Source organism: Aethalodelphis obliquidens, unplaced genomic scaffold, assembly GCF_003676395.1.
Source record: "Aethalodelphis obliquidens isolate GAN/ISIS:26980383/991018 unplaced genomic scaffold, ASM367639v1 scaffold65, whole genome shotgun sequence".
Taxonomy (NCBI): domain Eukaryota; kingdom Metazoa; phylum Chordata; class Mammalia; order Artiodactyla; family Delphinidae; genus Aethalodelphis; species Aethalodelphis obliquidens.
Window position 1 is genome coordinate 3,889,013 of NW_020838009.1, and position 27,898 is coordinate 3,916,910.

At 40.7% G+C, this 27,898-nt stretch overlaps 2 protein-coding genes across 2 annotated transcripts in view; both read left to right on the forward strand.

Moving 5' to 3' along the window:
* ENTREP2 (endosomal transmembrane epsin interactor 2) overlaps positions 1-27,898 on the forward strand; it is a 364,454-nt gene that overhangs the window by 256,864 nt on the left and 79,692 nt on the right. Inside the window, exon 3 of the mRNA XM_027089095.1 lies at positions 3,904-4,014. Coding sequence (XP_026944896.1) covers positions 3,904-4,014 — 111 coding nt within the window. The remainder of the gene's footprint in view (positions 1-3,903; positions 4,015-27,898) is intronic.
* On the forward strand, positions 30-1,621 carry NSMCE3 (NSE3 component of SMC5/6 complex). The gene has a single exon (XM_027089096.1). The coding sequence runs from the start codon at positions 140-142 to the stop codon at positions 977-979; it is 840 nt and encodes a 279-aa protein (XP_026944897.1). The 5' UTR covers positions 30-139; the 3' UTR covers positions 980-1,621.

Sequence of the window (27,898 nt, forward strand, 5' to 3'; positions counted from 1 at the left end):
CGCAGCGCGCAGCCTCTGTGACGCAACCGCGCCCTCTCCGGCCCCGCCCAGGGCCGCCAGGAGGAGCTACGCGCAGACCCTCATCCCCTCAGCCGCTAGTTACGGGGTGTCCGCGTAGCGCGGGACCCGCCGCCGCGACATGTCGCAAAAGCCGAAGAGCCGGGGCCGCGCCGGCACCCAGGCCGAGCAGGGCAGCGGCGGCGAGGAGGCCCCGAGCACGTCCCGCGGGCCGGGCGGCGCCGCGTCGCAGGGCGGCCGGCGAGCCGAGGCTCCCCCCGCGCCGGGGCCGCGGTCGCAGAAGCAGCTGGAGCTGAAGGTGGCGGAGCTGGTGCAGTTCCTGCTGATCAAGGACCAGAGGAAGATCCCGATCCGTCGTACCGACATCCTGCGGCACGTGGTCGGGGACTACAAGGACGTGCTCCCGGAGCTGCTGCGGCGGGCGGCCGAGCGCCTGGAGTACGTGTTTGGGTACCGGCTGGTGGAGCTGGAGCCCCGGAGTAACACCTACATCCTGGTCAACACGCTGGAGCCGGTGGAGGAGGACGCGGAGATGCGCGGCGACCAGGGCACTCCCACCACCGGGCTGCTTATGATCGTGCTGGGGCTTATCTTCATGAAGGGCAACAGCATCAAGGAGACCGAGGTCTGGGACTTCCTGCGGCGCCTCGGGGTGCACCCCACCAAGAAGCACCTCATCTTCGGGGACCCGAAGAAGCTCATCACCGAGGACTTCGTGCGGCAGCGGTACTTGGAGTACCGGCGCATCCCGCACACGGACCCCGTGGACTACGAGCTCCAGTGGGGCCCGCGCACCAACCTGGAGACCAGCAAGATGAAGGTGCTCAAGTTCGTGGCCAAAGTCCACAATCAGGATCCCAAGGACTGGCCGGCGCAGTACTGTGAGGCTTTGGCGGAGGAGGAGGCCAGGGCCAGACCCCAGACCGGGGGCACGGCCCCAACCCCAGCCCCTTCCTCTTGAAACCTGAGACAGACTCGGAGAGACCCTGGGGAAGGGCTGGGGGTGGGAGGGAGCATCTTGCTGTAACCCTTAAATGTGTGTAATAGTTTTAGGATGTGTTTGCAATCTTTTCTTCTTGTGATATTATAAGTCACTTTGGTTCCGAATTTTCATTTATAAAAATATTAGGGGATGATTTGTTTTGGTTTGTCTTACTGTCTGTATTTTTTTTATTGGTATAAAAATCTTGCTAGCTTTATAAAGCGAATTGGAAAGTTTTGTACCATGTTATGGAAATAGACATTTAAAAGAAAGAACACGTCAGTAAGTTGCTTTCATACCAGGGAAATAAAACGAAGTGGCTCTTGTCTGGCCTCTGGACTACTCAACTCTGTAAGGAAAAATAAAAGTCTATAAATTGAAAACTAAAATGTAACTGCCTATATCTCTATTTATCTTAGCATAGCCATTTTAAAAACATATTTCCCATGTGTGTAAGTGTTATGAGTCATTCTAAGCAATGTATGCATTGTATTTTTTCCAGATAAGTTTTTGTGTGGCTGACCATTTAGTTCCTTTTTTTTCTGGGGTTTTTTTTTGTGTGTTTTGTTTTTTTTGGTTTTTTTACTATAGTTATAATAAACACTGTATTTTTGAAGCAAGTAAGCATTGTGCACTTATTTTAACCGTAAGTCATGAGAAGATTTCATTACTGAAAAACAGCATCTTAACAAAAAAAGAAAATTTTTACCACGTATCATTCAGGTAAATAGTGTTTTGTGGAAGTTGCTCTATTTTTATGTGTGTGTGCATATTGGATCATGATGTAAAATATATTTCTTTCTGTGGGTCACAGAAAAGTGTTAATGATTAACCATACCTACTTGAGAATCAGACTACGTGGGATCAGAGCCTCCCTCTGCATAACTGGCTGTAGGAATTTAAGCAGGTTAGGTTGTATACAGACCTTTCCTCACCTGTAAAATGGGTTGATGATGCATGTTGTCGTGTGTGGTAGTGTGATAATCAGATAGGGAAGTATACCTAGAGATCTTGGCACAGTCCGGGGCTGTGGGGGATTTTACTTGTTACTTTGTTCCTTAAAATTTGTTTATTCTTGGTCTGGAGCAGTTAAAAAAAATTTTTAAAGGTTTTCTTTCATTATCTTGTTCTAAATCATTCCTCGAATTGGAATTACTGGTTCAAAAATATGACTATTCTAGTCTGACTCTGTTGTATGGTTTTATGGAAAAACATAACTCATGGTTTATGGTGAGTAGAGCCCATGTAAACAGTAAGAGCAGAAAGTAAGATCTACCCCAGGTTGGAGAGGTCTCTGTAGTGTAGTGAATAGCATATGGGGTTTCGAGGTTGTCTGATAGACTGAATTCAAATTACGGCTCATGCTATGGCAACATGGTGATTTGGCATAGGTTTTAAGCTCCCTTAATCTCAATTTCTTTATGTGTAAAATGGGAACAACAATAATTATATCATAGTTAGTTGTATGGATTAAATGAGCCTGAAGAAAAGCTGGTATAGTGGCCTTTCATTGTATTTCTCCATAGCCTCTGGCAAAATGCTGTTTATATACAGAAGTTCAACTGTTAATTATTCAGCAGGTGAATAAGTATGATTGTTTGGGGGGAAGGTACTGCAAATTAATCATGAAATGAGGTAAATACTTAAAAAAAGAAAAATGTGGATTGATCAACCCTGGACTAGAGTCATCTAGAAGAATCTGGTGGGTATGTGGTGGTGTGGAGCAATGGGTTAGATGACTGGGTTTTACTTTATTCTGTTGAACTGGAATTTGCATTTATTTTATCAGTGAATATAGTTGGTCCTTAAAGGCATTTCTTGGTTTGCATTTATTTCAGTGTATGAATTACCTCCTGGCTAAGCATTCTGCTTACTCAATGACCGCTTTCCCCTCTGGGGTGTTCTAATGCTGGGATTTTCATCTGTATGGGGCAGAAAATATCATTATGCACTATGCAGTGTCAGTTATATCTGAGGCACATGTTTTCCCCACACTTTTCTTGTAGAGATGTTAATAATTTACCATCAGTAGATTTCCATTTTGTTTCAAATTTTAAAGTGGAAAACATTACAGACCAGATCAAGCCCTTGTATCTTTTCACCCTTCCCAGAGGTGTCAAGAGTTTGTGGCTATTGTGCCATTGTCTAGTTAATACAATATAATGTTTAATATATGAATAATATATACAGTTGACCCTTGAACAACACAGGTTTGAACTGCATGGTCCACTTACATGAAGATTTTTTTCAATAAATATGGAGTACATTTACAGGCTGGGAGATGGGTATGCGGGGCGTTATACTGTTTTCTCTGGTTTTGCATATGTATGAAATTTTCCATAACAAAAATTAAAAGAGAGGGGTGGGATGGGGAGGGTGGGAGGGAGGGAGACGCAACAGGGAAGACATATGGGAACATATGTTTATGTATGACTGATTCACTTTGTTATAAAGCAGAAACTAACACACCATTGTAAAGCAATTATACCCCAATAAAGATGTTAAAAAAAAAAAAAATTAAAAGAAATAAACTTACAGACATTCTAATAAATAAACATCTTTCACTTGATTTCTTTTTAGTAATTTATTACTTGTTATTTCTGAGACTGTATAACACTTTTGAGACTGTAGAATGCATAGTATTTTCAAGTTTAGCTTCTAAAATATTTTATAGTATATTTCAAATAAAATCATGGTTGCTGGCTATGGCTTTTCAGAGACTTTACCTTTTTTATTTGATTTAAGGTAATATGAATTTGAAATTTTAATAATACTTTCCTTGAAAACATAGAAATGTTATTCATATAATTACTGGATCATCTGAAAGCTTTTTGAAAGCCAAATAATTTTTCCTTCGAGTCTCTCCAAGTGAATAATCAATTTCTTGTTTGGTTTGTTTCCAGATTACCTTTTTCATGCTGCTCTCTGCAGTATGTGTAATGCTGAATTTGGCTGGTTCAATTCTCTCCTGTCAGAACGCTCAGCTAGTCAACTCCCTAGAAGGCTGTCAGTTGGTGAGTAATGAAATGCAGACCTTTTGATAAAGGGCCTAGGCTTTGATTTTGAATGAAAGTGATTTCAAAAATAATTTTATTGTATCCTTGGATTTATTCTGATGTTTTAGTGTTAAGGAATTAACGTTGATTCACTTTTTAAAATTCTCCCAAATTAAAACTGGTTCTACTCATAAGTCAGTTACTAATAGTATATTAGTGTAATGCTATTTTAAAATGTCTTTAGTAACAATTTTATTTTAATATTTGTTGCATTGATTTTTGTCTCCACTGAATTTTTAAAAATCAATTTTGTAAGTCGATTTTAAGTGCCGAGATACATACAAGCTTGATAATGAGTGCATCCAAACAATTTAGTTCTTATTTTTCAGTTAAAAAAGAGAACTGTCTTTTCAATCTAGGAAAACCGTAGATGGTGTGCTATGGACATGGTAGGGGGTCATTTTGGTTTGTTGAATGTAACCATCATTCCTTATCATAACTTGGCTCCTGCTTCGGTAACATATGCGTGTGGCTGGTGCAGAAATCAGAGTGTGTCCCATGACGTTCAGTACAGGTGCAGTGTGACCCCTGATGTGACCCTGGCTGCTGGGTATGGGGGTGCTGGTGTTTGTTTCTTTAACTTAGAGAAGGCACAAGGCTACCTTTAGAGCCATGCCCCTCATAGCTGCCCATGTACTTGCCAACCTGTGGCCATGATTTCTGAGAGGTCAGGGGCTATGCTGAACTACCTGAAGCTTTTCTGTAGCAGGGCAGTGCCTACGTTTCTTGTAGCCATGCCATCGGGTTCAAAGGGGAGCTGCTGCCCTTTACATTCCTCATCTAGCAAGGCCAGCAAGTCTAGTGTAAGGTGATGAGTGCTGAAACACCTACTGAGTCCCCAAAACTGAGAGCTTAGTCTTGTTATTTTCTGTTCAGTGTGGGCGAGCTCACACTGATCATATTTCATCCCAATATGATATACACAGAGTATCCTCGCTGTAGTGCAGTATTTCCCCAGGACTACCAAGAACTGACACAACCTGGAGCCCCATCACCAACAGAAAGGGCGACTTGCTAACTTCTGTTCGTAACTTGGTAGCCTCTCTTTTCCTAAGTACTAAATGTGGTGAATATGGTAAAATCTGGCACCCTGCACAGGATTAGCCATTTTTTTCTCTGATTCCAATTTTCCGAGACAGAGTGACTGGGGTGACAAGAAGTGAAAGTGCCTGGAGGTCCAGATCCAAAAGAAAGGCAAATGCCCAGTCTTGAAAGGTTGACTTCTCCTGGTATTAATCTCAGACCCTGTTTCCCTATACTGTATGCTGCATGAAAGGATGCAAAAGATGTAATTATATATAATTATATGCAATTTTTTATTTATATATTTTATATATTTATATATGCACCATTTATATTTCTTTTTCTTCTGTGATTTGACTGGGACCTTTACCCATTTTTAGATTTAACAGCTCTTTGTATATTATGGTTTTGAGTCCTGCAGCTTATATGGTCAGATATATTTCTGGATTGTTATTTGCCCTTTATTTTTCACATAGAAAAATTTTTAATTTTTGTGTATTCAAAGCTGTTAAAGTTTTCCTTCGTAGTCTTACCTTGGAAACAATAAAAAGACCTTTTCCTTCCTAAGATCATGTTACCCCAATAATTTCCCCTGGTGTGCTTTTTTTTTTTTTATAATTAACTCTTTAATATCCTTGAATTTATTTGATGAATTTAACCTTTTCCTCTAAAATGGGTAGCTAGCTTTCCTAAAACTATTACCCGAGTAACCTAATATTTCCCTGATGATATGAAATGCCACCTGAACATTGAGTCCTTTGGTAGCAAGTTACAAAAACTGACAAAGTCAAAGGCCATTTATTAGAGAGATGGTGGGACCTATTGAATATCCAAGGGGTTAGAGATTAAGCCTGGAAACTGGCTGGTTCCAAAAGAGCTTCTGTGGCTGCAAAAGCCTGACCCAGAGTGGGCGTCTGCAGGGGGAACCCTGAATTCCTCAGGATGCAGTTCTGCAGGAGTGAACAGTTCCCGTGGTTCTTAACCTCTTTGTCCGTTGGTCCTAGAGTCAGAGTCCAGGGCGGGAGCATTTTGATTGGCCAGGGTAAGAAAAAATCTGCTTAGCTGTCCCACCAGTGGAATCCAAGAGATAATCCTCCAAACTAAGGTAGTGTTAGGAAGGGTTGAGGGAAGGAAGGCAGGAATGTATGCTGGATAGTCAAAAAGAGAGCCGGGGGCTTCCCTGGTGGCGCAGTGGTTGAGAGTCTGCCTGCCGATGCAGGGGACACGGGTTCGTGCCCCGGTCTGGGAAGATCCCACATGCCGCGGAGCGGCTGGGCCCGTGAGCCATGGCCGCTGAGCCTGCGCGTCCGGAGCCTGTGCTCCGCAACGGGAGAGGCCACAGCAGTGAGAGACCCGCGTACCGCAAAAAAATAAAATAAAATAAGAGAGCCGGTATCTACTCTCACCGCATTATCATAGGTATGCACACACACATACAGATGTGACTATTTGCCTATCTCTGGACTTTTCATTCTGTCCCATTCCCATGTCTGTTTATTCATATTCCAGAACAATACTACCTTTTTTTAAGAAATTGAAGTGTAGTTGATTTACAGTATTATATTAGTTTCAGCTATACAACATAATGATTCAATGTTTTTACAGATTATACTCCATTTGCAGTTATTATAAAACGTTGGCTATATCCCCTGTGCTATACACAGAACAGCACCACTTATATTACCTTAACTCTATATTTTTATAACTGGTAGGGCAAGCCCTACCCCACCCCCATCCCAGACTTGAATCTACTTCTTAAAAAAGTTCTTGCCTGTTTTTAGAAGTTTAGTCTTCCAGATGAGTTTTGAAATTTTTTTTTTCAAGACTCAAAGGAATCAATTTGAAATTTCAATGGGAATCATATTAAAATTGTAGATTAATTTGGTGGAGAATGGACATGTTGACAGCATCCTGTTTTCCCTTTCAGGCACGTTGTGCATGCTTGGCTTTATCCAAATTATTTTTATAAATCCTTCAGTGCAGTTTTTGTTTTTCTTTAGTGTATCTAGTACATTTCCATATCTGTGTGTCTTTTTCCTCTGCATAATTAAAAGTTAACTGATTTTTATTATACATAATAATTTATTATATATAAATTATTATCATTATGAGGTCTCTTTCAATTCCACACTCCTAGCATCCCCTTCAGAAAGCTTTTGGTAGCCAGATATTTTCTGTGCATATTAGTGTTGTTACCATTCTTACACACATGTCTCTTCTGCCTACCGTTATTCACATCCCTTTTGCCAGCCAACCCTGTGGCTTGGTGACATTTGTACATCAGCCCTTGGAGCCCTTTCCAGCTGTTAAATAGAGAGCCCTGGGTAGATGGACGGATGGACGGTTGGATGGATGGATGGATAGATGGACAGACAGACGGATGGATGGATGGATGATAATTTGTTTAACCACCACTTAATGAAGGATCAGTTAGGGATGTTTCTAGTCTTTTGCTAAAATAAACATGGCAGAGAAGATGACCCTTTGTGCACATTCATAACTCAACAAATACTGAGTGGCTTTTGCTCCTGCTGTGGGATTCCAGAGTAGGTGGTACAGTTATTGACCAGGGTTCTTGGCGTCCTTAATCAAAATCGATCAGAGGCCAGACAAGGAATTTAGGCAAGCTTTATTGGGGCCCCTGCTGCAGCAGGGGAAGGGAGAACAAGTAATAAGTTCCATGGGTAACTCGCTCCCTGAGAGGCTGGTGAACTGGCTCCTTACATGGGCTTTTGCGCCTGTCCCTTCAGAAGTGACAATTGGGCTTCCTGGTCTCTTTGTATCTTGTTGTCCAGAATTTGCCCCAGCTGCACATGCACGCAGTTATTTTTAGTCCCATATAGTTTCTTTATATTTTGTTGCTCAAAGAGACGTTTGTCCAGGTGCAAGCACTGTAGCAAAGGATCCCAGGTCCCAGCTGGTGTCAGTACCTCCAGGGAAGGGCCTCCCCCCATCCCCTTATCAGAGAGGCTCCCAGCTGCTGTTGTTCTCTTGGCATCCCGTCAGTTTTCCTCCGAGTACTGGCATTTCCCAACATTCCCTACTTGGCAGAACCCCGCAAGGAACAAGGCCACATCCAGGGCTGGGTGCTATCCTGGCCTGTGAGTGTATCCCAGCCGTTCTTTTCCTAAGAGCCCTAGAGGAAGGTGTAAAACATTATCTGGGGGTTTTAAGTAAACATTGCCGTTTTAGGTTAATGACAATTAAAACCATTATGGGTTTTCAAATGTCTTTTTAAATGCCTCATCATGTTTTGTTTAATTTACGATTGCTGGTACAATGAAATATTGCACAGCATCAAAAATTTGTTTAACAATCTGTTTTCAGTTATGACCTAATTCTTTCAATTCATCCTGCAGAAGTTTGGGATATACTTTCACATTCTTACAGTGTTTTTAAAATGAAAGCCTAACAGAATGCTTTTCAGATGCAGATCAATATAATATAATGCATCGTGTGTTGATAAGTACATTGTCTAAACGGAAAAGGCGCTTTTTTGTTGTTGTTGCCTTTTTTTTTTAATATGAAATAATAGATTCTCATTGGAAAAGATGCAGGTGATACATGAATTGGAATAAAACTGGACGTCTCCCCTCTCACTGTCTGCCTGCCACTCCCCATCACACCTGTGATCCCTTTAGGATGAGATGTGTTCAGACCCTCGTATATGCGTATATGTTTACGTACATGTGGGTGTGCATGTTGTACATTCACAAACATACAGTTTTATTTTTAAACACGCTTATACCGTATACTTTTTTCTGTGGCGTTTTCCCTGCTCAGTGATATTATCTTGAGACATTACCATGGAAGTATATTCAGGGAGCCCCTCATTCTTCTGGCAGCTGTGTGTATTTCCCCATAGTCACTGTATTTACCTGCACCGAGAGGTGGTCTGGCCATCTCCATTGTTTTGTTGTCACAGGCACGGCCACAGTGAACATGCATTCTTGTCCTTGTTTTTAATTTTAATATAGTTGGGTAATAATTTTATTATAAAGGAAACAAATATATCCTCCTTCACCGTAGTATTGTTACCGAAAGTTGGGTCTGGCTGCTCACCACTCAAAAGCCAATACTTGAGAGGCAAGGTTGGTGGAAAGGAAAGTTCGCTTTATTTTGGAGGCTGGCAACTGGGGGAGAAGGGGACTCATGTCCAAAGGCCAATTCCCCCCTGCTGATCAGGGGACAAGAGCTTTTATAGGCTGAGGGAGGGGGCCACATGCAGAAACAGCACAGTCAGCTCTGACAGTCATCTTGAAATTGGTCATCAGTGGTCTGACCAGCGTCATCTTGATTGTTTTCAGTACAGTTCATCTTCAGTTCCAGGGTCGGATTATTCCCATTTCCTTGAGGACAGTTCTCAGAATTGTGGCAGCTTATGTCATGGCTACAGTCTGGTCCTCATGTAGTTAACTTCTTCCACCTGGTGTGGGTTTCAGTACCTACAAGACAGCTCACAGGATATGGCTCAGAATATTATCTATATCCCTTAAGGAGGAACTAAAGGTCCTTGACTTTGCTTAATGACTAAACTATTATTATTTGGTCTTGTTTGACTGTTTTCCTTTGCTCCTGCATTTTCTCACTTCTCTGATTAAATTTGTTCTTTGACCAAAGTTCTTCTGCAGACAAAAGGCAGGCGGAGGGTATTTGGGCAGAGGGGGAGATGGTCCTGGACAGGCCCCATAGGGTCCTGCTGTGTTTCAGTATGGAGTGAATTAAAATATTTGTCCTACTTCGTATTGCCAAGAATTAGAAATTTAGGTGGAAAATTTCATAAAAGTTATATATTTAGTTCATTTTGATATATGTTCAAACATGAGATGGAAATGTGCTCTTTAATATTTTTATGCCAAACTAATGCTAACTGCTGCGTGATGATGATGATGGTGAGGATTGCAAACTTCTTTGAGCACTTGCTGTGTACAAGGCACTGTTCTGAGCACATCACATGCGTTTGTTCATTTACTCCTGACAGCCATGACTGAGAGACAGGTACTATTTTATCCCCACTAACAGGTAAGGAAACTGAGGCCTTGAGAGTTAAGGAACTTTTCCAAAGTCATGCAGCTGGCAGGTGCTGGCATCAGATTCTAACCTTGCTCTTAACCATTAGGATATCATTAAATTTCTGTTTTTCGTAGCACTTTAGAATTAATGGTTAAAAGAGGAAAGGATGAGAAGCACTGGACGATGGAGGTAAAGAATATGTCTTGTTTCTTCTTGGTCAAAATCAGTCTTTGGCTACATGGGGAACACTTTCCTGTGTAGAGAAGAATCTCAAGGAACATAAACCATAGCTTATGTGTCACAACAAAGGGGTGTGAAAACAGCGTCCAGTTCTGTAGGAAATGTGAGCTCTTCCTCTCCAGCCACATCAAGCATGTAACTGGGAGAGGTATCTTTCCCTGTGAGCAAACAATCATGTGATTTATGTTGTGCTTGCCCACGATCACACCTGTGTTTTCCTGACCTTAAATCCTTTGTAAATAGATGCGTCACATCGCAGGGACAGTGTGATTTATTCTTGTTTTCTGGAAAGCTGGGCTATCTTGCTGTGAGTGTGACCTGACCACTAATTGGACATCCTTCTAGTCTCTGCCTAGGCTTCCTGGGGGTATGTAGCTCCCCAAAACGAGGGTGGCCTCAGGAGATCTGACACCTGGGCAGGTGTTTTGATGGAAAGCACATCACCACCTCCTTCTTCCTTATCTGTTTACATTTCTGATTGAAGAACTTGATCTCAGCTCCCTGTGTGCCTCTCAAGTCTGATGTGGGATTTCTGGCAGGGGGAGCCAGAGTGCAACCCTTTTTCATATAGGAATTAGCAAAGGGCTTTTCGAAGAACCCAGGAGGGCCATAGCCATGACACTGTACATAGCACAAAAAAATTGAAGACATATTCTTCCACTATCTAAAAGCAAAGAAGTTGCTCATTTTGAGTCACGTTCCAAGATAGAGCTTTGTTTTTTTACTTTCACTTTACTGGTTAACGTATACAAAAATTCCAATCAGGCATTTATTTGTGGGCTGATTTGTTTGAATAATAAAAATAGATAATGATTTTTGAAGAAATAAGTCAAAATTTTGCTACAGATAAAGATGTACATTTTAAAATGATTTTTTTAAAAGTTCTTCCCATCAGGAGGATATAATGGTTTTAAACATATAAGTGCCAAAATAACACAGCACCAAAATACATGAAGCAAAAATTGACATCAGTGAAGGGAGAAGTATGCAATTCAACAGTAGTAACTGGAGACTTCGATACCACACCTTCAGTAATGGATAGAACAAATAGACAGAAGATCAAATCAACCAGAAAGTAGAAGACTTGAGCAACACTACAGACCTAACAGACATCCATAGGACACTCTACCCAACAACAACAGACTGTATTCTTCTCAAGCACATATGAAACATTCTCCAGGACAGAACCTATGCTTGGCTGTAAAACAGACCTAAATAAAATTTTAAAAGACAGAAGTAATGTAAAATATATTCTCTGACTATAATGGAATGAAATTAAAAACCAATAGCAAAAAAAGTTGGAAAACTCACAAAGATGTGGAAATTAAGTAACACTCCTTAATAATCAGGTCAAGGAAGAAATTAATAGGAAATCAGAAAATACCTGTATATGAACGAAAATTAAGGCATAATATACCAAAACTTACGGGATGCACTCTAACACAGTGCTTAGAGGGAAATTTATAACTAAATACCTATGCTAAAAAAGAAGAGAGATATGAAAACACTACATAACCTTCCAACTTAAAGCACTGGAAAAAGAAGGGCAAACTAAACCTAAAGCAAGTTGAAGTAAGGAAATAATAAAGATTGAGCAGAAATTAATGAAATAGGGAATAGAAAATCAATAGTGAAAATCAATGAAACCAAATGCTTGTTCTTTGAAAAGATCAACAAAACTGACAAAACTTTAGATAGCTTGACTGAGAAAAAATAGGAAAGATTTAAATTAATAAAATCAGAAATTAAAGGGGGGCCACCAACCTTGTAGATATAAAAAATTATAAGAAAATACTATAAGCAGTTAAACCAACAAATTAGATAACTTAGATGAAATAGACAAATTCTAGAAAAACACAAACTACTGAAATTGACTCAAGAAGAAATAGACAATCTGAATAGATCTATAACAAGTGAAGAGAAAAAACTGCCCACCAAGAGTAGCACAGGCCCAGATGGTTTCACAGATGAATTCTACCAAAAATTTACAGAATAATTAATACCAATTATTCACAATCTTTTCCAAAAATATAGAAGAGGAAGGAACACTTCCCAATTTATTTTGTGAGGCCAGTACTACTCTGTACTAAAACCAGACTAAGACACCACAAGGAAAGAAAACTACAGACCACTACCTCTTATGAATATGGATGTATAAATTCTCAACCAAATACTAGCAAGCTGAGTCAGGCAACATATAAAAAGAGTTATACATCATAACCAAGTGGGATTTATGCCAGGGATGCAAGGTTGACTTAACATCCAAAAATCAATTAATGTAATATGTTGTATCAATAGAATATAAGCAAAAAAATCACATGATCATCCCAATAGATGCAGAAAAAGGAATTTCAAAATCCAGTACTCTTTCATGACGAAAACACTCAACAAACTAGGAATATGGGATAACTCCCTTAACCTGACAAAAGATATCTGAACAAACCCCAGCTAACATTTTATTTAATGGTGAAAGACTGGATGCTTTCTGTCTAAGACTGGGAACAAGAGAAGATGGTCCATTCCTGCCAATTCTATTCACATGGTACTGGAGGTTCTGGCCAGGCAAGAAAAAGAAATCAAACACATCCAGATTGGAAAGGAAGAGGTAAAACTACCCCAATTCACAGATGAGGTGATCTTGTATATAGAAAATCCTAAGGAATCTGCTAAAACGTCATTAGAACTAATAAAGCTAGCAAGGTTGCAGGGCCAAGATCAAAACACAAAAAATCTATTATATTTCTAAGCCCAAACAATGAATAATCTGAAAATGAAAATAAGAAAATTTCAGTTTCAATAGCATCAGAAAGAATAAAATATTTAGTAATAAATTTAACAAAGGAAATGCAAAACTTATACTCTGAAAACAATGAAAGTATTGTTGAAAGAATATCTAAATAATTGGGGAAGTATCCCATGTTCATGGATTGGAAGGCTTAACATTGTTAACTGCCTTAGTCCTTTGGGGCTGCTAAAACAGAATACCATAGACTGGGTTGCTTATAAATAGTAGAAATTTATTTCTCACAGTTCAGGTGGCTGGGCATTCCAAGATGAAGATGCTGGCAGATTTGGTGTCTTGTGAGAGCTTGCTTTCTTGTTCATAGATGGCCATCTTCTTGCTTTGTCATCACGTGGTGGAAAGGATAAGGGAGTTCTCTGGGGTCTCTTTTATAAGGACACTAATCCCATTCATGAGGGCTCCACCCTCATGACCTAATCACCTCCCAAGGGCCCTACCTCCTGACACCATCACACTGGGGGTTAGATTTCAGCATATGAATTTTGAGGGGACACAAACATTCAGTCTATATCACAATACTCCCCAAACTGATCTGCTGATTCAAAGGTATCCCCATCAGAATCTAAGTTGATGTCTTTGTAGAAATTGACAAGCTAATTCTGAAATTCATATGGGATTGCAAGGGACCCAGAATAGCCAAAACAATAATGAAAAAGAAGAAATAGGAGGACTCACACTTTTTGACTTCAAAACTCACTGCAAAGCGATGGGAATCAAGACAGTGTGGTACTGGCCTAAGGATAGACATATAGATGAATGGAATAGAACTGAGAGTCTAGGAATAAACCCAAACATTTATGGTCTGACTTTTAATAAGGGTGCCAAGAGCATTCAGTGGGGAAAATAGTCTTTTCAACATATGGTGCTGGGAAGACTGGATAGATATATGCAAGAGAGTGAAATTGGACCCTTACCACACACCATATACAAAAATTTACTAAATTAGATCAAAGACCTAAAATGTAAGAGCTAAAACTTTAAAACTCTTAGAAGTAAACGTAAGGGTAAATCTTCATAACATTGGATTACAGAGAACCCTTAGATGTGACCTTATAAGCACCAGGAAAAAAAATAGATGAGTTAGACTTCACTAAAATTAAATATTTTGTGTTTCAAAGAACACTATCAAGAAAGTGCAAAGAAAGTCCACAAAATGGGGTAAAATATTTGCAAATCATGTACCTGATAAGGGACATGTTTTTAGAATATATAAAGAACTTTTATCGTTCAATAATTTAAAAAAAAAAAAAGCAATTTTAAAGTGGGCAAAAGAGGGGCTTCCCTGGTGGCGCAGTGGTTGAGAGTCTGCCTGACAATGCAGGGGACATGGGTTCGAGCCCCGGTCTGGGAGGATCCCACATGCCGCGGAGCAACTGGGCCCATGAGCCACAATTACTGAGCCTGCGCCTCTGGAGCCTGTGCTCCTCAACGAGAGGCCACGACAGTGAGAGGCCCGCGCACCGCGATGAAGAGTGGCCCCCACTCACCACAACTGGAGAAAGCCATCGCACAGAAACGAAGACCCAAACACAGCAAAAAATAAATAAAATAAATTTATTTTTTAAAAAAATGGGCAAAGGATCTAACGGACCTTTCTCCAAGGAAGTATACAAATGGCCAACAAGCCCATGAAAAGATGCTTGACATCATTAGTCATCTGGGAAAAGCAAATCAAAACCACAAAACTGCTTCACACCCACTAGGATGGCTAAGATCAAAGAGATAACAGCAAATGTTGGAAGGATGTGGAGAAATTAGAACCCTCGTGCATTGCTTGGTGGGAATGTAAAATGGTGCAGCTGCTTTGGAAGAGTCTGGCAGTTCCTCAGTGATTAAACGTAGAGTTACTGTATGACCTAGCAGTTCCATTCCTAGGTAAATACCTAAGAGAAATGAAAACATATATCCACACAAAAATGTGGATAAATACGTAAATGTTTATTGCACATTGTTCATAATACTCAAAAGGTGGAAACAACCCAGATGTCCATCAGCAGATGAATGGATGAGCAAAATGTGGTCTATCCATACTACAGAATATTTTCAGACATAAAAAAAGAATGAAATACTGATACATGCTATAACACGTGTGAACCTTGAAAATATCATGCTACGTGAAAGTACCCAGACTTAAAAGGTTACATCTTGTATGATTTTCTTCATATGAAAGTTCAGAACCAGAAACTCTATAGAGACAGAAAGTATATTAATGATTGTCTTGGGCTGGAGGAAGGGAGAAGGGGAATGATAGTTAAAGGGTGTGGGGTTTCTCTTCGAGGTGATGAATATCTCAAATTGACCCTGAGGATGGTTGCACATATCTGTGAATATACTAAACACCATTTAATTGTACATTTTCGATGGGTAAATTGTATGATATGTGACGTATCTCAATAAAGCTGTTTTTAAAAAAGAAATAGCAAGTCACTGAAGTTCTAGATGAATAACATGTAGTTGTGTAAGTATGTAGAATATACTTAGAATGATGTGTAGGATGTAGATTTTTGTTACTGTTAATTACTTGATACACATCCTTTGTGTTATTAACATTTATAATTAGTTTATATATGTACATATATGTATGCAGTTTTGTTCTGAAGAGTCAGTTGTTAAACTTTTACCAGCACACCTCTGTACTGGAGTTTTCTCATTTGATGTATTTTCCTCTTGTCCATCCGTTAACATACCATTTTTTCTTTACCTGTACACCCTCATCTTTTGTGACTTCCCCCATCCTGCATACTCCATCCCACCCCAGCCAGGCTATTTCATTGTCCCCTTTGCTCATGTTCCTTTGTGTGTGTGTGTGTGTGTGTGTGTGTGTGTGTGAGTGTGTGTGTGTGTGTGTGTGAGAGAGAGAGAGAGAGAGAGAGAGAGGGAGGGAGGGAGGGAGGGAGGAACGAAGGAAGGAAGGAAGGAAGGAAGGATGGATGGAAGGAAGGGAGGAAGAAAGGGAAGAAGGAAGGGAAAAGGGAGGAAAGAAGAAGGGAGGGAGAAAGGAGGGAGGGAGGGATGGAGGAAGGAAGGAGAGAGGGAGAAAGGAGGAAAAAATAGTTGCTGAATGAGTGATGAAAGAAAGGCAGATCTTTTCTCCCATATGTAAATACCAAAAGTGTACTGTACCCTGACTCAAATGTTATCCTTGGAGTCAGGACAAAAGTATTAGCAAGAGTCTCATGATCCACCAGCCCCAGGATGCTGGTCATACACTTGTTTTGTATTTGATGCTACTCGACAGTGGGCATCATCACAGGGCTTATGCCTTTCTGTGTGTGTGCACCTGCCTCTGTGTTGTTACTTCTTATGTAATTTAAGGCACTTGGGAAAATTCATCTCGACCTTTATTTAAACTGTTTAGAGTGATTCTCCCAGCTCTCGATTACTCATGGTTAACTTCAGGAAACAGTGATGGAGTTGATTCAAAACAATAGGTCAGTCCCAAATTTACTTACTTTGGATAGTAAATCATTTTTACAGTTTATAATTGAGTCGGGCATCCAGTGTTTTTGTAGGAATTTGTCATTCAAAAAGGGTTATGCAGTTATCCACATTTTCATTCCATCCCCAACTCCAGTCACCTCTCAAGTTGTTACAAAGGAAAGAAAATTAAATGTTTTGGTTTAAAGTATGGCTAAACCTGGTTGTTAAGAGGAAATTCACAAATGCCTTCCAATTTAGACCAAAAGAATACATGAGAGGCTAGAGAAAGGAGCAAATTATATATCAACTTCCACTTGTTTCTTTTTCTACATTAACGCTTTTCATGGTGGATAATAAATGAGTAAATCGAAGATTACAGTGGAATGAACACATAGAATTCTTGGTGGTCCAGTGGTTAAGAATCCGCCTGCCAATGCAGGGGACACAGGTTTGAGCCCTCGTCCAAGAAGATCCCACATGCCACAGAGCAACGAAGCCAGTGCGCCACAACTACTGAGCCTGCACTCTAGAGCCCCCAAGCCACAACTGCTAAGCCCACAAGCCACAACTACTGAGCCCACGTGCCACAACCAGTGAAGCCTGCGCACCTAGAGCCTGTGCTCCACAACAAGGGAAGCCACCGCATTCAGAAGCCCATGCACCACAACGAAGAGTAGCCCCTGCTCTCTACAACTAGAGAAAGCCCGCACGCAGCAACAAAGACCCAACAGCCAAAAAAAAAAGAATGCCATTTACAATTTGTCCATGGTTAATCCTTTTATTTTAGAAATGGGCAGAGTGAAAATCTGTCTGTATCAACCAGATAATTTATATAAACCAGAATCCCACAGATCCCTTGCTTTTACATCCTACATATTGCATCTGAAAAAATCTCTTCTCAAAACCCTCTTAAAATGGATACAAAGACTTGTTTTGTATTTAATGCTACTCCACAATGATCACCTATAGAAATGTCACTCACAAATTCTTTGTTTCTAGAATAGAAACAGAAGAGAGTTAGCATTAATATAGAGTTTTAAAATGTTTTTAATCAGAAAATTTTTATGGATAAATTTGTGGATCACATTAAGTTGTTAGAAATAATACAGGGAGGGGCTTCCCTGGAGGCGCAGTGGTTGGGAGTCCGCCTGCCAATGCAGGGGACATGGGTTCGAGCCCGGGTCCGGGGAGATTCCCACATGCCGTGGAACAGCTAGGCCCGTGCGCCACAACTGCTGAGCCTGCGCTCTAGGGCCCACGAGACACAGCTACTGAGGCCCACACGCCTAGAGCCCGTGCTCTGCAGTGGGAGAGGCCACCGCAGTGAGAAGCCCTCGCACAGCAACGAAGACCCAATGCAGCCATAAATAAATAAATAATTAAAAAACCTTTAAAAAAAGAAATAATAGAGATCTGCTGTATGCTTTGTCGAATTTCCCCCAATGGTAACATATCACAACCACAATATTAACATTGATACAATCAGCCCATCTTATTTATTTGTTTTTATTCTCTGAATGCTTGCTTTTGTTTTTTTAATAAATTTTTATTGGAGTATAGTTGATTTACAATGTTGTGTTCATTTCTGCTGTGCAGCAAAGTGAATCAGCTATGCATATACATATATCCACTCTTTTTTAGATTCTAGTCCCTTATAGGTCATTACAGAGTGTTGAGTAGAGTTCCCTGTGCTATGCAGTAGGTTCTTATTAGTTATCTATTTTATACATAATAGTGTGTATATGTCAATTCCAATCTCCCAATTTATCCCTCCCTCCTTTCCCCCTTGGTAACCATAAATTAACCCATCTCATTTCTGTTTCCCCATTTTTACTTATATTCATTTGTCTGTATGGGTGTGAGAGTGGATGTATTGAGTTTTATGCAGTTTTGTCACCTGTGTAGGTTTGCGTATCCACCAGCACAGTCAGGACACTGGAGTATTTCAACACCGCAAGGATCCCTCATGCTGACCTTTTTATAACCACACCCACTTCCCTTTTGCCGCATTCTTAACTCCTGGTGACCCCTAATCTGCCCACTATTTCTTTAAAAAAGTGTCACTTCCAAAATGTTATATAAATGGAATCATCCAGTATGTTACCATTTGGAATTGGCTGTTTTCATTCAGCCTAACTCCATGGAGGTTCATCCAAGGCGCTGTGTACATCAGTGGTCTGTTCCTTTTCATTGCTGGGTAGTATTCCATGGTCCACACAGATTACAGCATGTCTAACCATTTACCTTTTAAAGGACACCTGGGCAAACTCTGGTTTTGTCTATTATGGATAAGGCTGCTATGAACATTCATGTACATGTTTTTATGTGAACATAAGTTTTCATTTCTCTGGGATGAATATCTAAGAATATAATTGCCATATTATAACTATATGTTTAGTTTTATGAGAGACTTTCCAGGGTGGCAACAGCCACACTCCCATATATTTTACATTTTTATCAACAGTGTATGAGTGATCCACGGGGAGGGGAAGGGGGAGCTGGGACGAAGTGAGAGAGTGGCATGGACATACATACACTACCAAGTGTAAAACAGATAGCTAGTGGGAAGCAGCTGCATAGCACAGGGAGATCAGCTCGGTGCTTTGTGACCACCTAGAGGGGTGGGATAGGGAGGTGGGAGGGAGGTGCAAGAGGGAGGAGACACGGGGATATATGTATACATATAGCTGATTCACTTTGTTATACAACAGAAACTAACACAATGTAAAGCAATTTTTTGTAGTGAGGTGGATGGACCTAGAGTCTATCATACAGAGTGAAGTAAGAAAGAGAAAAACAAATACTATATGCTAACACATATATATGAAATCTAAAAAAAAAAAAAGGTTCTGAAGAACCTAGGCGCAGGACAGGAACAAAGATGCAGACATAGAGAATGGACTTGAGGACACAGGGAGGGGGAAGGGTAAGCTGGGACAAAGAGAGTGGCATGGACATATATACACAACCAAATGTAAAATAGATAGCTAGTGGGAAGCAGCCGCATAGCACAGGGAGATCAGCTTGGTGCTTTGTGACCACCTAGCGGAGTGGGATAGGCAGGGTGGGAGGGAGACACAAGAGGGAGGAGATATGGGGATATATGTATATGTATAGCTGATTTACTTTGTTATACAGCAGAAAGTAACACATCATTGTAAACCAATTATTTGTAGTGAGGTGGATGTACCTAGAGTCTGTCATACAGAGTGAAGTCAGAAAGAGAAAAACAAATAGTGTATGCTAACACATATTTATGGAATCTAAAAAAAAAAAAGGTTATGATGAACCTAGGGGCAGGAGAGGAATAAAGACGCAGACATAGAGAATGGACTTGAGGACACAGGGAGGGGGAAGGGTAAGCTGGGACGAAGTGAGAGAGTGGCATGGGCATATATACACTACCAAACGTAAAATAGATAGCTAGTGGGAAGCAGGGCATAGCACAGGGAGATCAGCTCAGTGCTTTGTGACCACCTAGCGGGGTGGGATATGGAGGGTGGGAGGGAGACACAAGAGGGAGGAGAAATGCAGATATGTGTATATGTATAGCTGATTCACTTTGTTATAAAGCAGAAACTAACACACCATTGTAAAGCAATTATACTCCAATAAAGATGTAAAAAACAAATTATACTCCAATAAAGATGTTAAAAAAAAGAATAAAAATGCAAAGAATAAAAGGTATATGATAAAAACTAAAAAAAAAAGAAAACAATGTATGAGTGATCCAGTTTCTCTACATCTTCATCAGCATTTGGTGTTGTCAATATATTTTTTTTTAGTCATTCTCAGAGATATGTAGTCATATGTCATGGTTTCATTTTGCATTTCCCTGATGGCTAATGATGTTGAACATCTTTTCATGTGCTTCATTGCCATCTGCATACACATTTTGGAGAAATAAATGTTCATGTGTTTTACCTGTCTTCTAATTGACTTCTTTGCTGTGTGTTGAGATTTCTTCATATACTCTAGATACTAGTCCTTTTTCAGATATGTGACTTGCAAGTATTTTCTCCCTGTCTGTGATTTGTCTTGTCAACCTCTTCAAAGAATATAAGTTTTTAACTTCAGTGAGGTTCAATTTATCATTTTTTTCCTTTCATAAATGATGATTTTGGTGTCAAGGCTAAGAACTATTTGCCTAGCACTAGATCTTGAACATTTTTCTCCCATATTTTTTTCCTAAAAGTTTTATAGTTTTACATCTTACGTTTAAGTCCCATTTGGGTCAATTTTTATATTAAGTATGGGATTTAAGTTGTGGTTCCTTATTTTGCCAATGATTGTCTGCTCTGGACATTCCTTCCTCCATTGAATTGTTTTTGCACATATGTGAAAAATTCAGGTGAGGATATTTGTGTGTGTTTATTTCTGTGTTTTCTGTTCTGTTCCATTGATCTGTGTGTTAGTGGGCACACTGCCTGCCAATACCTCTGTCTTGGTTACTGTATCTATATAGTAAGCTTTAATATTGGGTAGAGTGATTCATCCCACTTTATTATTTTTTTTAGTCAAATTTGTTTTAGCTGTTCTACAGGTTGTACCTTTCCATGTAAATTTTAAAATATGTTGTCTCCAGCTCCAAAAAAATCTTGCTGAGGTTTTACTAGGAATTACATTAATTCTCCATAGCAATTTGGAGAGAATTAACATCTTTCTATGTTGAGTCTTCCAATCCATGAACATGGTATATCTCTATTTATTTAGATCTTCTTTGACTTTTTTCATCAGCATTTCATAATTAATTTTCTGCATACAGATCCTGTGCATGTTTTGTTAAATGTATACTTAAATATTTTGTTGTCTTTGGAGTGATTGTAAATGACATTTGTTTTTAATTTCAGTTTCTGCATGTTTATTGTTACCATATGGAAATGTGATTGATTTCTGTATGTTGATTTTGTATCCTGTGACCTTGCTGAATTCACTTATTTGTTCTAGTTTTTGGATAAATTCCTTGGAATTTGCTTCCAATTTATGTGCATTTTATTTCACTTTCTTGCCTTATTTCACTAGCTAGAACATTTAGTACTATGATGAATGAATGTGGTGAGAGTGGACATGTTTGCTTGTTCCCAGTCTTAAAGGGAAAGCATTTAGCCTTCCATAGTGAATGTGACATTAGCCATAGGATTTTTATATATATTTTCCTTCTCTTTTGTGTGTGTGTGTGTATTTTTTTTTCAAAATGAGATCATTCCCTTCTATTCCTAACTTTCTGAGAAGTTTTTAAATTAATAGGTTTTGGAATCTGTCAAATGTTTTTCCTTGTCAATTGATATGATCACAAGATTTTTCTTCTTTACCTTGTTGATATGGTAGATTACATTGATTGATTTTCTAATGCTAACCAGTTTTACATACCTAGAATAGATATTTCTTGGGCATGGTTTACAATCATTTTTGCACATTCTTGGATTCAGTTTCCTAATATTTTGTTGGGGATATTTTGCATCTAAGTTTGTGAGAGATATCAGTCTGTTGTTCTCTTTTATGAATTGTCTTTGTCTGGTTTTTGCATCAAGGTAATAATAGCTTAATAAAATAAATTGGAAAATTTTTCTTCTTTTTGGAAGAAATTGTGTAGAATTGGTGCTAATTCTTCTTTAAGCATTTGTTGTTTTTGTTTGTTTGTTTGTTTGGTTTGGTTTGTTTTTTTTTTTTTGCGGTACACAGGCCTCTCACTGCTGTGGCCTCTCCCGTTGCGGAGCACAGGCTCCCGACGCGCAGGCTCAGCGGCCATGGCTCACAGGCCCAGCCGCTCTGCAGCATGTGGGATCTTCCCGGACCGGGGCACGAACCCGTGTCCCCTGCATCGGCAGGCGGACTCTCAACCACTGTGCCACCAGGGAAGCCCTTCTTTAAGCATTTGATAGAATTTTCCAGTGAGACCATCTAGGCTTGGAGATTTCTTTTGGGGGAGATTTAAAATTATAAACTTAACTCCCTTAATAGTTATAAGGCTATTCAAATTATCTATTTCCTGTGGGTGAGTTGTGGTAGTTGTGATTTTCAAGAAGCTGATTCATTTCATTTAAATTTCAAGTTTATATGTGTAGAGTTCATATTATTCCCTTACCACAATTTTAATGTCTGCAGAGTCCATAGAGATATCTCCTGTTTCTTTCTGATATTGGTAATATGTGTCCTTTATCTTTTTTCTTGCTAGAGGTTTGTCAATTTTTTCTTGTCAAAGAACTAGTTCCTTTTCCATCAATTTTCTCAATTATATTTCTGTTTTCAACTTCATTTATTTCTGCTCATTATGATTTCCTTCCTTCTGCTTGCTTTGGGTTGATTTTGCTCTTCTTTTTCTAGTTTCTTGAGGTAGAAATTAGGTTATTGATTTGAGATCTTTCCTAGTTTCTTATGTAGTATAGAGTGCTATAAATTTTCCTCCTACTATTGCTTTAGCTATGTCCCACATATTTTGATGTTTTATTTTCATTCAGTTCTATGTGTTTTTAAAGTTTTTTGAATCTTCCTCTGTGATCCATAGATTATTTAGAAGTGAGTTGTTTAATTTCCATGTTTAGAGATTTTTCTTATAATAGCAAAGAAAAGCTACAGTATGGCCAGAACTTCCATGTTAAGGATGAGCAAGATGAAAAGACAATATATGGCAACCACACAAGTATCCTACCAAAAGAAAAGGGAGAGGAAGGAGGGAATAAAAAACCGTAGCCCGTAAACAGGTTCAATCACTATAGTAGTGGGTTTGGAAGACAGAGAAGCGTTCTTTCCTTTTTTATGTTCTGTAATGGTATAAAGACTATGAGAACAGAACCATCTGTTCCGTGACCCTTTGAAAAGTTTCATCAGTCAAATTATGTGAGACTGGTGATGTTTGAAGGATATTTAGTTATTTGGCAGGTTTTGCATTTTTTCATATTTATGATTTCTTTGAATCATTTTTAAAGTCATGAGTATCAATACTTCATAGTATTCTTTCATAAATATTTTGTAATATTTTTATAACTTACGTTCCTCTGTAAGCAAGGTTTTATCTATCATATCAATGGTAATTTATATATCTTGAATTTTTTTCTTGATTATACTTATGAGTTAATAATTAAACAGCATATTAATTAGCTTGCAAAGGTAGGAGTCTTTTTTCTATTGTGGTAAAATACACATACCATGAAATTTTCCATTTTAACTATTTTTAATTGTAATTCAGTGGCATCAAATATATTCACATTGTTGGTGTTGTACAGCCATCACCACCATCCATTTCCAGAACTTTTTCATCTTCCCAAATAGAAACTCTGTCCCATTAAACAATAACTTCCCATTCTCCCCTCCCCCAGCCCCTGGAAACCACCATCTACTTTCTGTCTCTATGATGTTTGACTACTCTAGGGATCTCACAGGAGTGAAATCATACAATATTTGTCTTTTTGTGTCTGGCTGATTTCACTTAACTTCATATTTTAAAGGTTTCTTTTTTCCTTTAATTGGTAAGTTTAGCCTATTTATATTTATGCTTGTGAGAGATGTTTGGTCTCAATCCTATTGACTTGTATTTTATATGGTGTGTTTAAATTTTTACAGGGTGCCTTAGAACTGCAGAAATGCATTCTTCATTGTTTATACTCCCCTTGACTTGGCCTGTCTCTACTGATTTAGGAAAAATAACCTTGACCCTTATCACTACACAGTGATTTAGTCTCTTATCAGCTGCAAACAGTCTCTCCAAGGTTAACATTATCTCGTTCCAGGAGGCATTCAGCACTTCTCCCCTCTCCGTCTTCTCCTTTTCTGTCCCTGGTGGCATCTGGGTCTGGGGGGCGAGACTGAGCATCACAGCAGTGAGGGTGGGCGGGGTGGCGCTTGCTCTGTGCTGTCCTCTGAGCCCTCTCTGGCCTGCACTGGCATCAGCTGCTGACATCTGAGGTCCTCTCCAGGGCCTCACCTCCAGATCTAGCTGCTTGGGGTTCTCCTATCTCTTCTAGGGACTTCTTGGGGTACAAATGAATTCTAGGGCCCCTCAAGCCCCACATGTCCCTTTTGAGTGTAGATATGGGGGAAGCATCTCAGACCCCTCACCCTAAATGTGCCCTTTGTCACTTTCACTGCCTTGTAGCGGCCCCACCTGAACTCCAGGCAACTTGAAGACCAGGCTCCAGACACAGGGCACGCATCTCCAGATGCTCACAAACACGTTTCGGATTCCTGCAGCCAAGTAACCCTTATCTCAGCCTGATGTCAGAGGGGTGAGGTGCTGGGCTTCTGAGAAGAGACCCAGGCTGAATTCTGACCCTTCAAGTCTGCTTCCTGCCCACTCAAGGCACCACTGTCTCTTTCTTTCTGGAAACTCTGTTCTTAGGTCACATTGCTTGTCATCTTCCCTCCCGCAAGTCCTCCAAGCGCCCCAGGACTCCTCCTCCTCCCAGGATCCAGAACAAGGCCATGGCAGGAACTCAGAGAACGTTTGCTGAATGCTGGTCTGAGCAGGGTCTTTACTGCAAATTGAACATTCTGTGTGTGACAGCCCAATTCGGTTAGCCAAAGTCATCTAATTAATAGTTTCACAATTCAGTTATTGTTTTTTAAAAGTCATCTACTATTTTTATGAGCCAGTTATTTTATTTCTTATTGCTGAGTTCATCAGGACCTCAGGTGGAGATCCTCAATGGTGTATTTTGGAGGAGGGCCTTGATTTTATGACTGTCTCATTCTTTCCAGAGCCTCTTAGAATTTTTTCCTGATACTTACAGCTGCATTTATTACCAGCCCTCTAATCTCCAAATGGAAAGCATCCAGTAACCAAGCCAACACTAATTAGGAAGCCACAGCCCTCAGAGGAGCCCCACCGTAACCAGGGCAACCCTGATTTAGCTTCACTGTGATGAATAATAAATTAGGAGAGGACACAGCCTTTGGCTGGGGCTGTTGGGAACGCCTGGCTTTAAAGATAAAAGGAAACTTAGCTGAAAGTACACAGGCCCACTCGGGGTCTCCTCGCCACCCTCTCCTTCCAGGCTTCCATTGTTGCTGAAAGGTGTAGGTTTTATTCTACTAATCATGGGTCAAGAATAGTCGGCCTCTCTGGGCTTCACAAGGAAGTTAGCGTCTGACTGTTCTTTGTCGTTTGTTGTGATGACACAGAACTGTTCCCTTTGTAGTAACACAATTCTTTTTTAATTCACCTGCATGTGAATTTGCCATTATCATTAGTAAACAGATTTCATGGCTAACGCAGCAGCCTGACTCCAAACCACAAAGTTCCCTAGCAAAGAAGACATTCTCAGCAAAATAAAAATTGATATGTTTACAGTAAGCCAGTGGTGGTTGCATACAAATACTTATCTGTCCTGTGTACTTGCATTCATTGGGTGATACATTTTCACACAGAGGCAGAGCCACACGTCTGGAATGTTCCGGGTGCCAGGGATGTGGCAATGACAAGTCAGACAAGTGCTGGCTCTGCATTCCGTGTGTGGCTCATGTTCTAGGCAGAGAGGTGGGTGACAGACGAGCCAACAGGAGAGTCAGGTAACAGGAAGGGCTACAAGGAAAGGAGCAAGGCGATGTGCCGAGGTGGCCCAGTCTTCTCTGAGCAGGTGACAGGTGGGCTGGGGCCTGAGTGATGCAGGGAAGCTCCCTGGGGAGGGGGTGCTTCAGGTCCGAGGGTAACCGGAGTTTGAGAGATGGAAGCCCAGGGGCATGCGGGGCGCAGAGCTGGCAGCCTCAGCCCAGGCTGAGTGTCCCTCTGGTCTCCGGGGACTTGGAAGGACTCAGACCCTGGGATTTCTCTCCGCTGGACCTGACTGGTAAACTGGTAAACTGGTTTACCAGTTTACTAGTTTTTACTAGAAACTAGTAAAAACATTCTTTCTTGGTGGATGGTTTTGTTATGGTTTAGGATGAACAAATACTAGTGGACAGGCATTTGTGTCTGGAAACAGAGTGATTTGGTGGGGGGTTGCTGAGCCTGAGGGAGCCGGCAGCCCTGCAGTCGCCCCCCAAAGCTGGGGGCCTGGAGGGGAAGCAGCCCCCCACAATTCCTCCTTCCCCAGTTCTCCCGGTGGGCTCTTTGGAGTGTTCGGCGTGGAGGACATGATGGATGTTATTTTAAAAAGAAGGGGGGGGGGGGAGGGCTTCCCTGGTGGCGCAGTGGTTGAGAGTCCGCCTGCCGATGCAGGGGACATGGGTTCGTGCCCCGGTCCTGGAAGATCCCACATGCCGCGGAGTGGCTGGGCCCGTGGGCCATGGCCGCTGAGCCTGTGCGTCCGGAGCCTGTGCTCCGCGGCGGGAGAGCCCACAACAGTGAGAGGCCCGCGTACCGCAAAAAAAAAAAAAAAAGAAGAAGAAGGAGGAGGGGGAGAAAGGAGGGAGGAGGAGGAGGAGGAGGAGGGGAGGGATGCGGGCAACTTAGTCCCCTCCCGTGAGGGTGGCGACAGGCAGGGGAAGATTACAGGCTGAGAAACCACGCAGGAGAGGGGCCATTTCATTTTCTAAGACACTATTTCCCAAGTTGACTTGACCCCAGAACCTCATTTAGGTCCTTGGCGATGTTTCTGTTATTCCAAACACTGCTGCTGCAACACATCCCTGCTTGGGTCTCTCTGGAAGAAAAATGCTAAATGCGTCTCATTTTCCTGTTAACCAGCCCTTTCTCCATTTCCGCCAGCCAAGTCGGGCTCTGCTTTGATTACAGTGCTAACTAATGACATTTCAGAGTCTGGCCTAAAAAAACATGACTCTATGTCATTAACAAAAGGCAGGGAGGAGGTGAAGGCCCCACTCCCGCTGGTCCAGAAGAGGCATCTGCATCCAACCAGTTCCACGCCTCTCCTGTGACTGGGACATCTCAAGAATAGCCGTCTCGTTTCCCTGATCAACAGGGAGGCTGATGTGAACAGTCATAATTTACCAACTTCTGCCGTCCTTGAGAGTGTCATTTGAACAAAAAGGTCTTGTAAAAACTCCCAAGTCTGTAGAAATTGTTGCTGTGTCCTATGAAGATAACCACTGGCTCCCTGGCAGGAATGTTACAATGGCAACTTTCAGATTCTACACTCTTTAGACTGATTCTCTCTGTCTCTCTATCTCTGTCTCTCTCTGTGTCTCTGTCTCTGTCTCTCTGTCTGTCTCTGTTTGTCTTTGTCTCTCTCTGTCTCTCTCGCAGTGGCACTCACATGATGAAACATTAAAAGTCTAGGCCTCTGTTACATTTATTATTCCACAAATAATTTGAGCATCTGTTGCAGAGGCAACAGCTAAATTAGCAAACAGACTCTGACAAAATGAAGACCAAAATAAAGGTAAAATATCTGATGATATAAATAAAAAGCAGGTACTGTTTTTTTCCCTAAAAGGTCAGGGAAGATT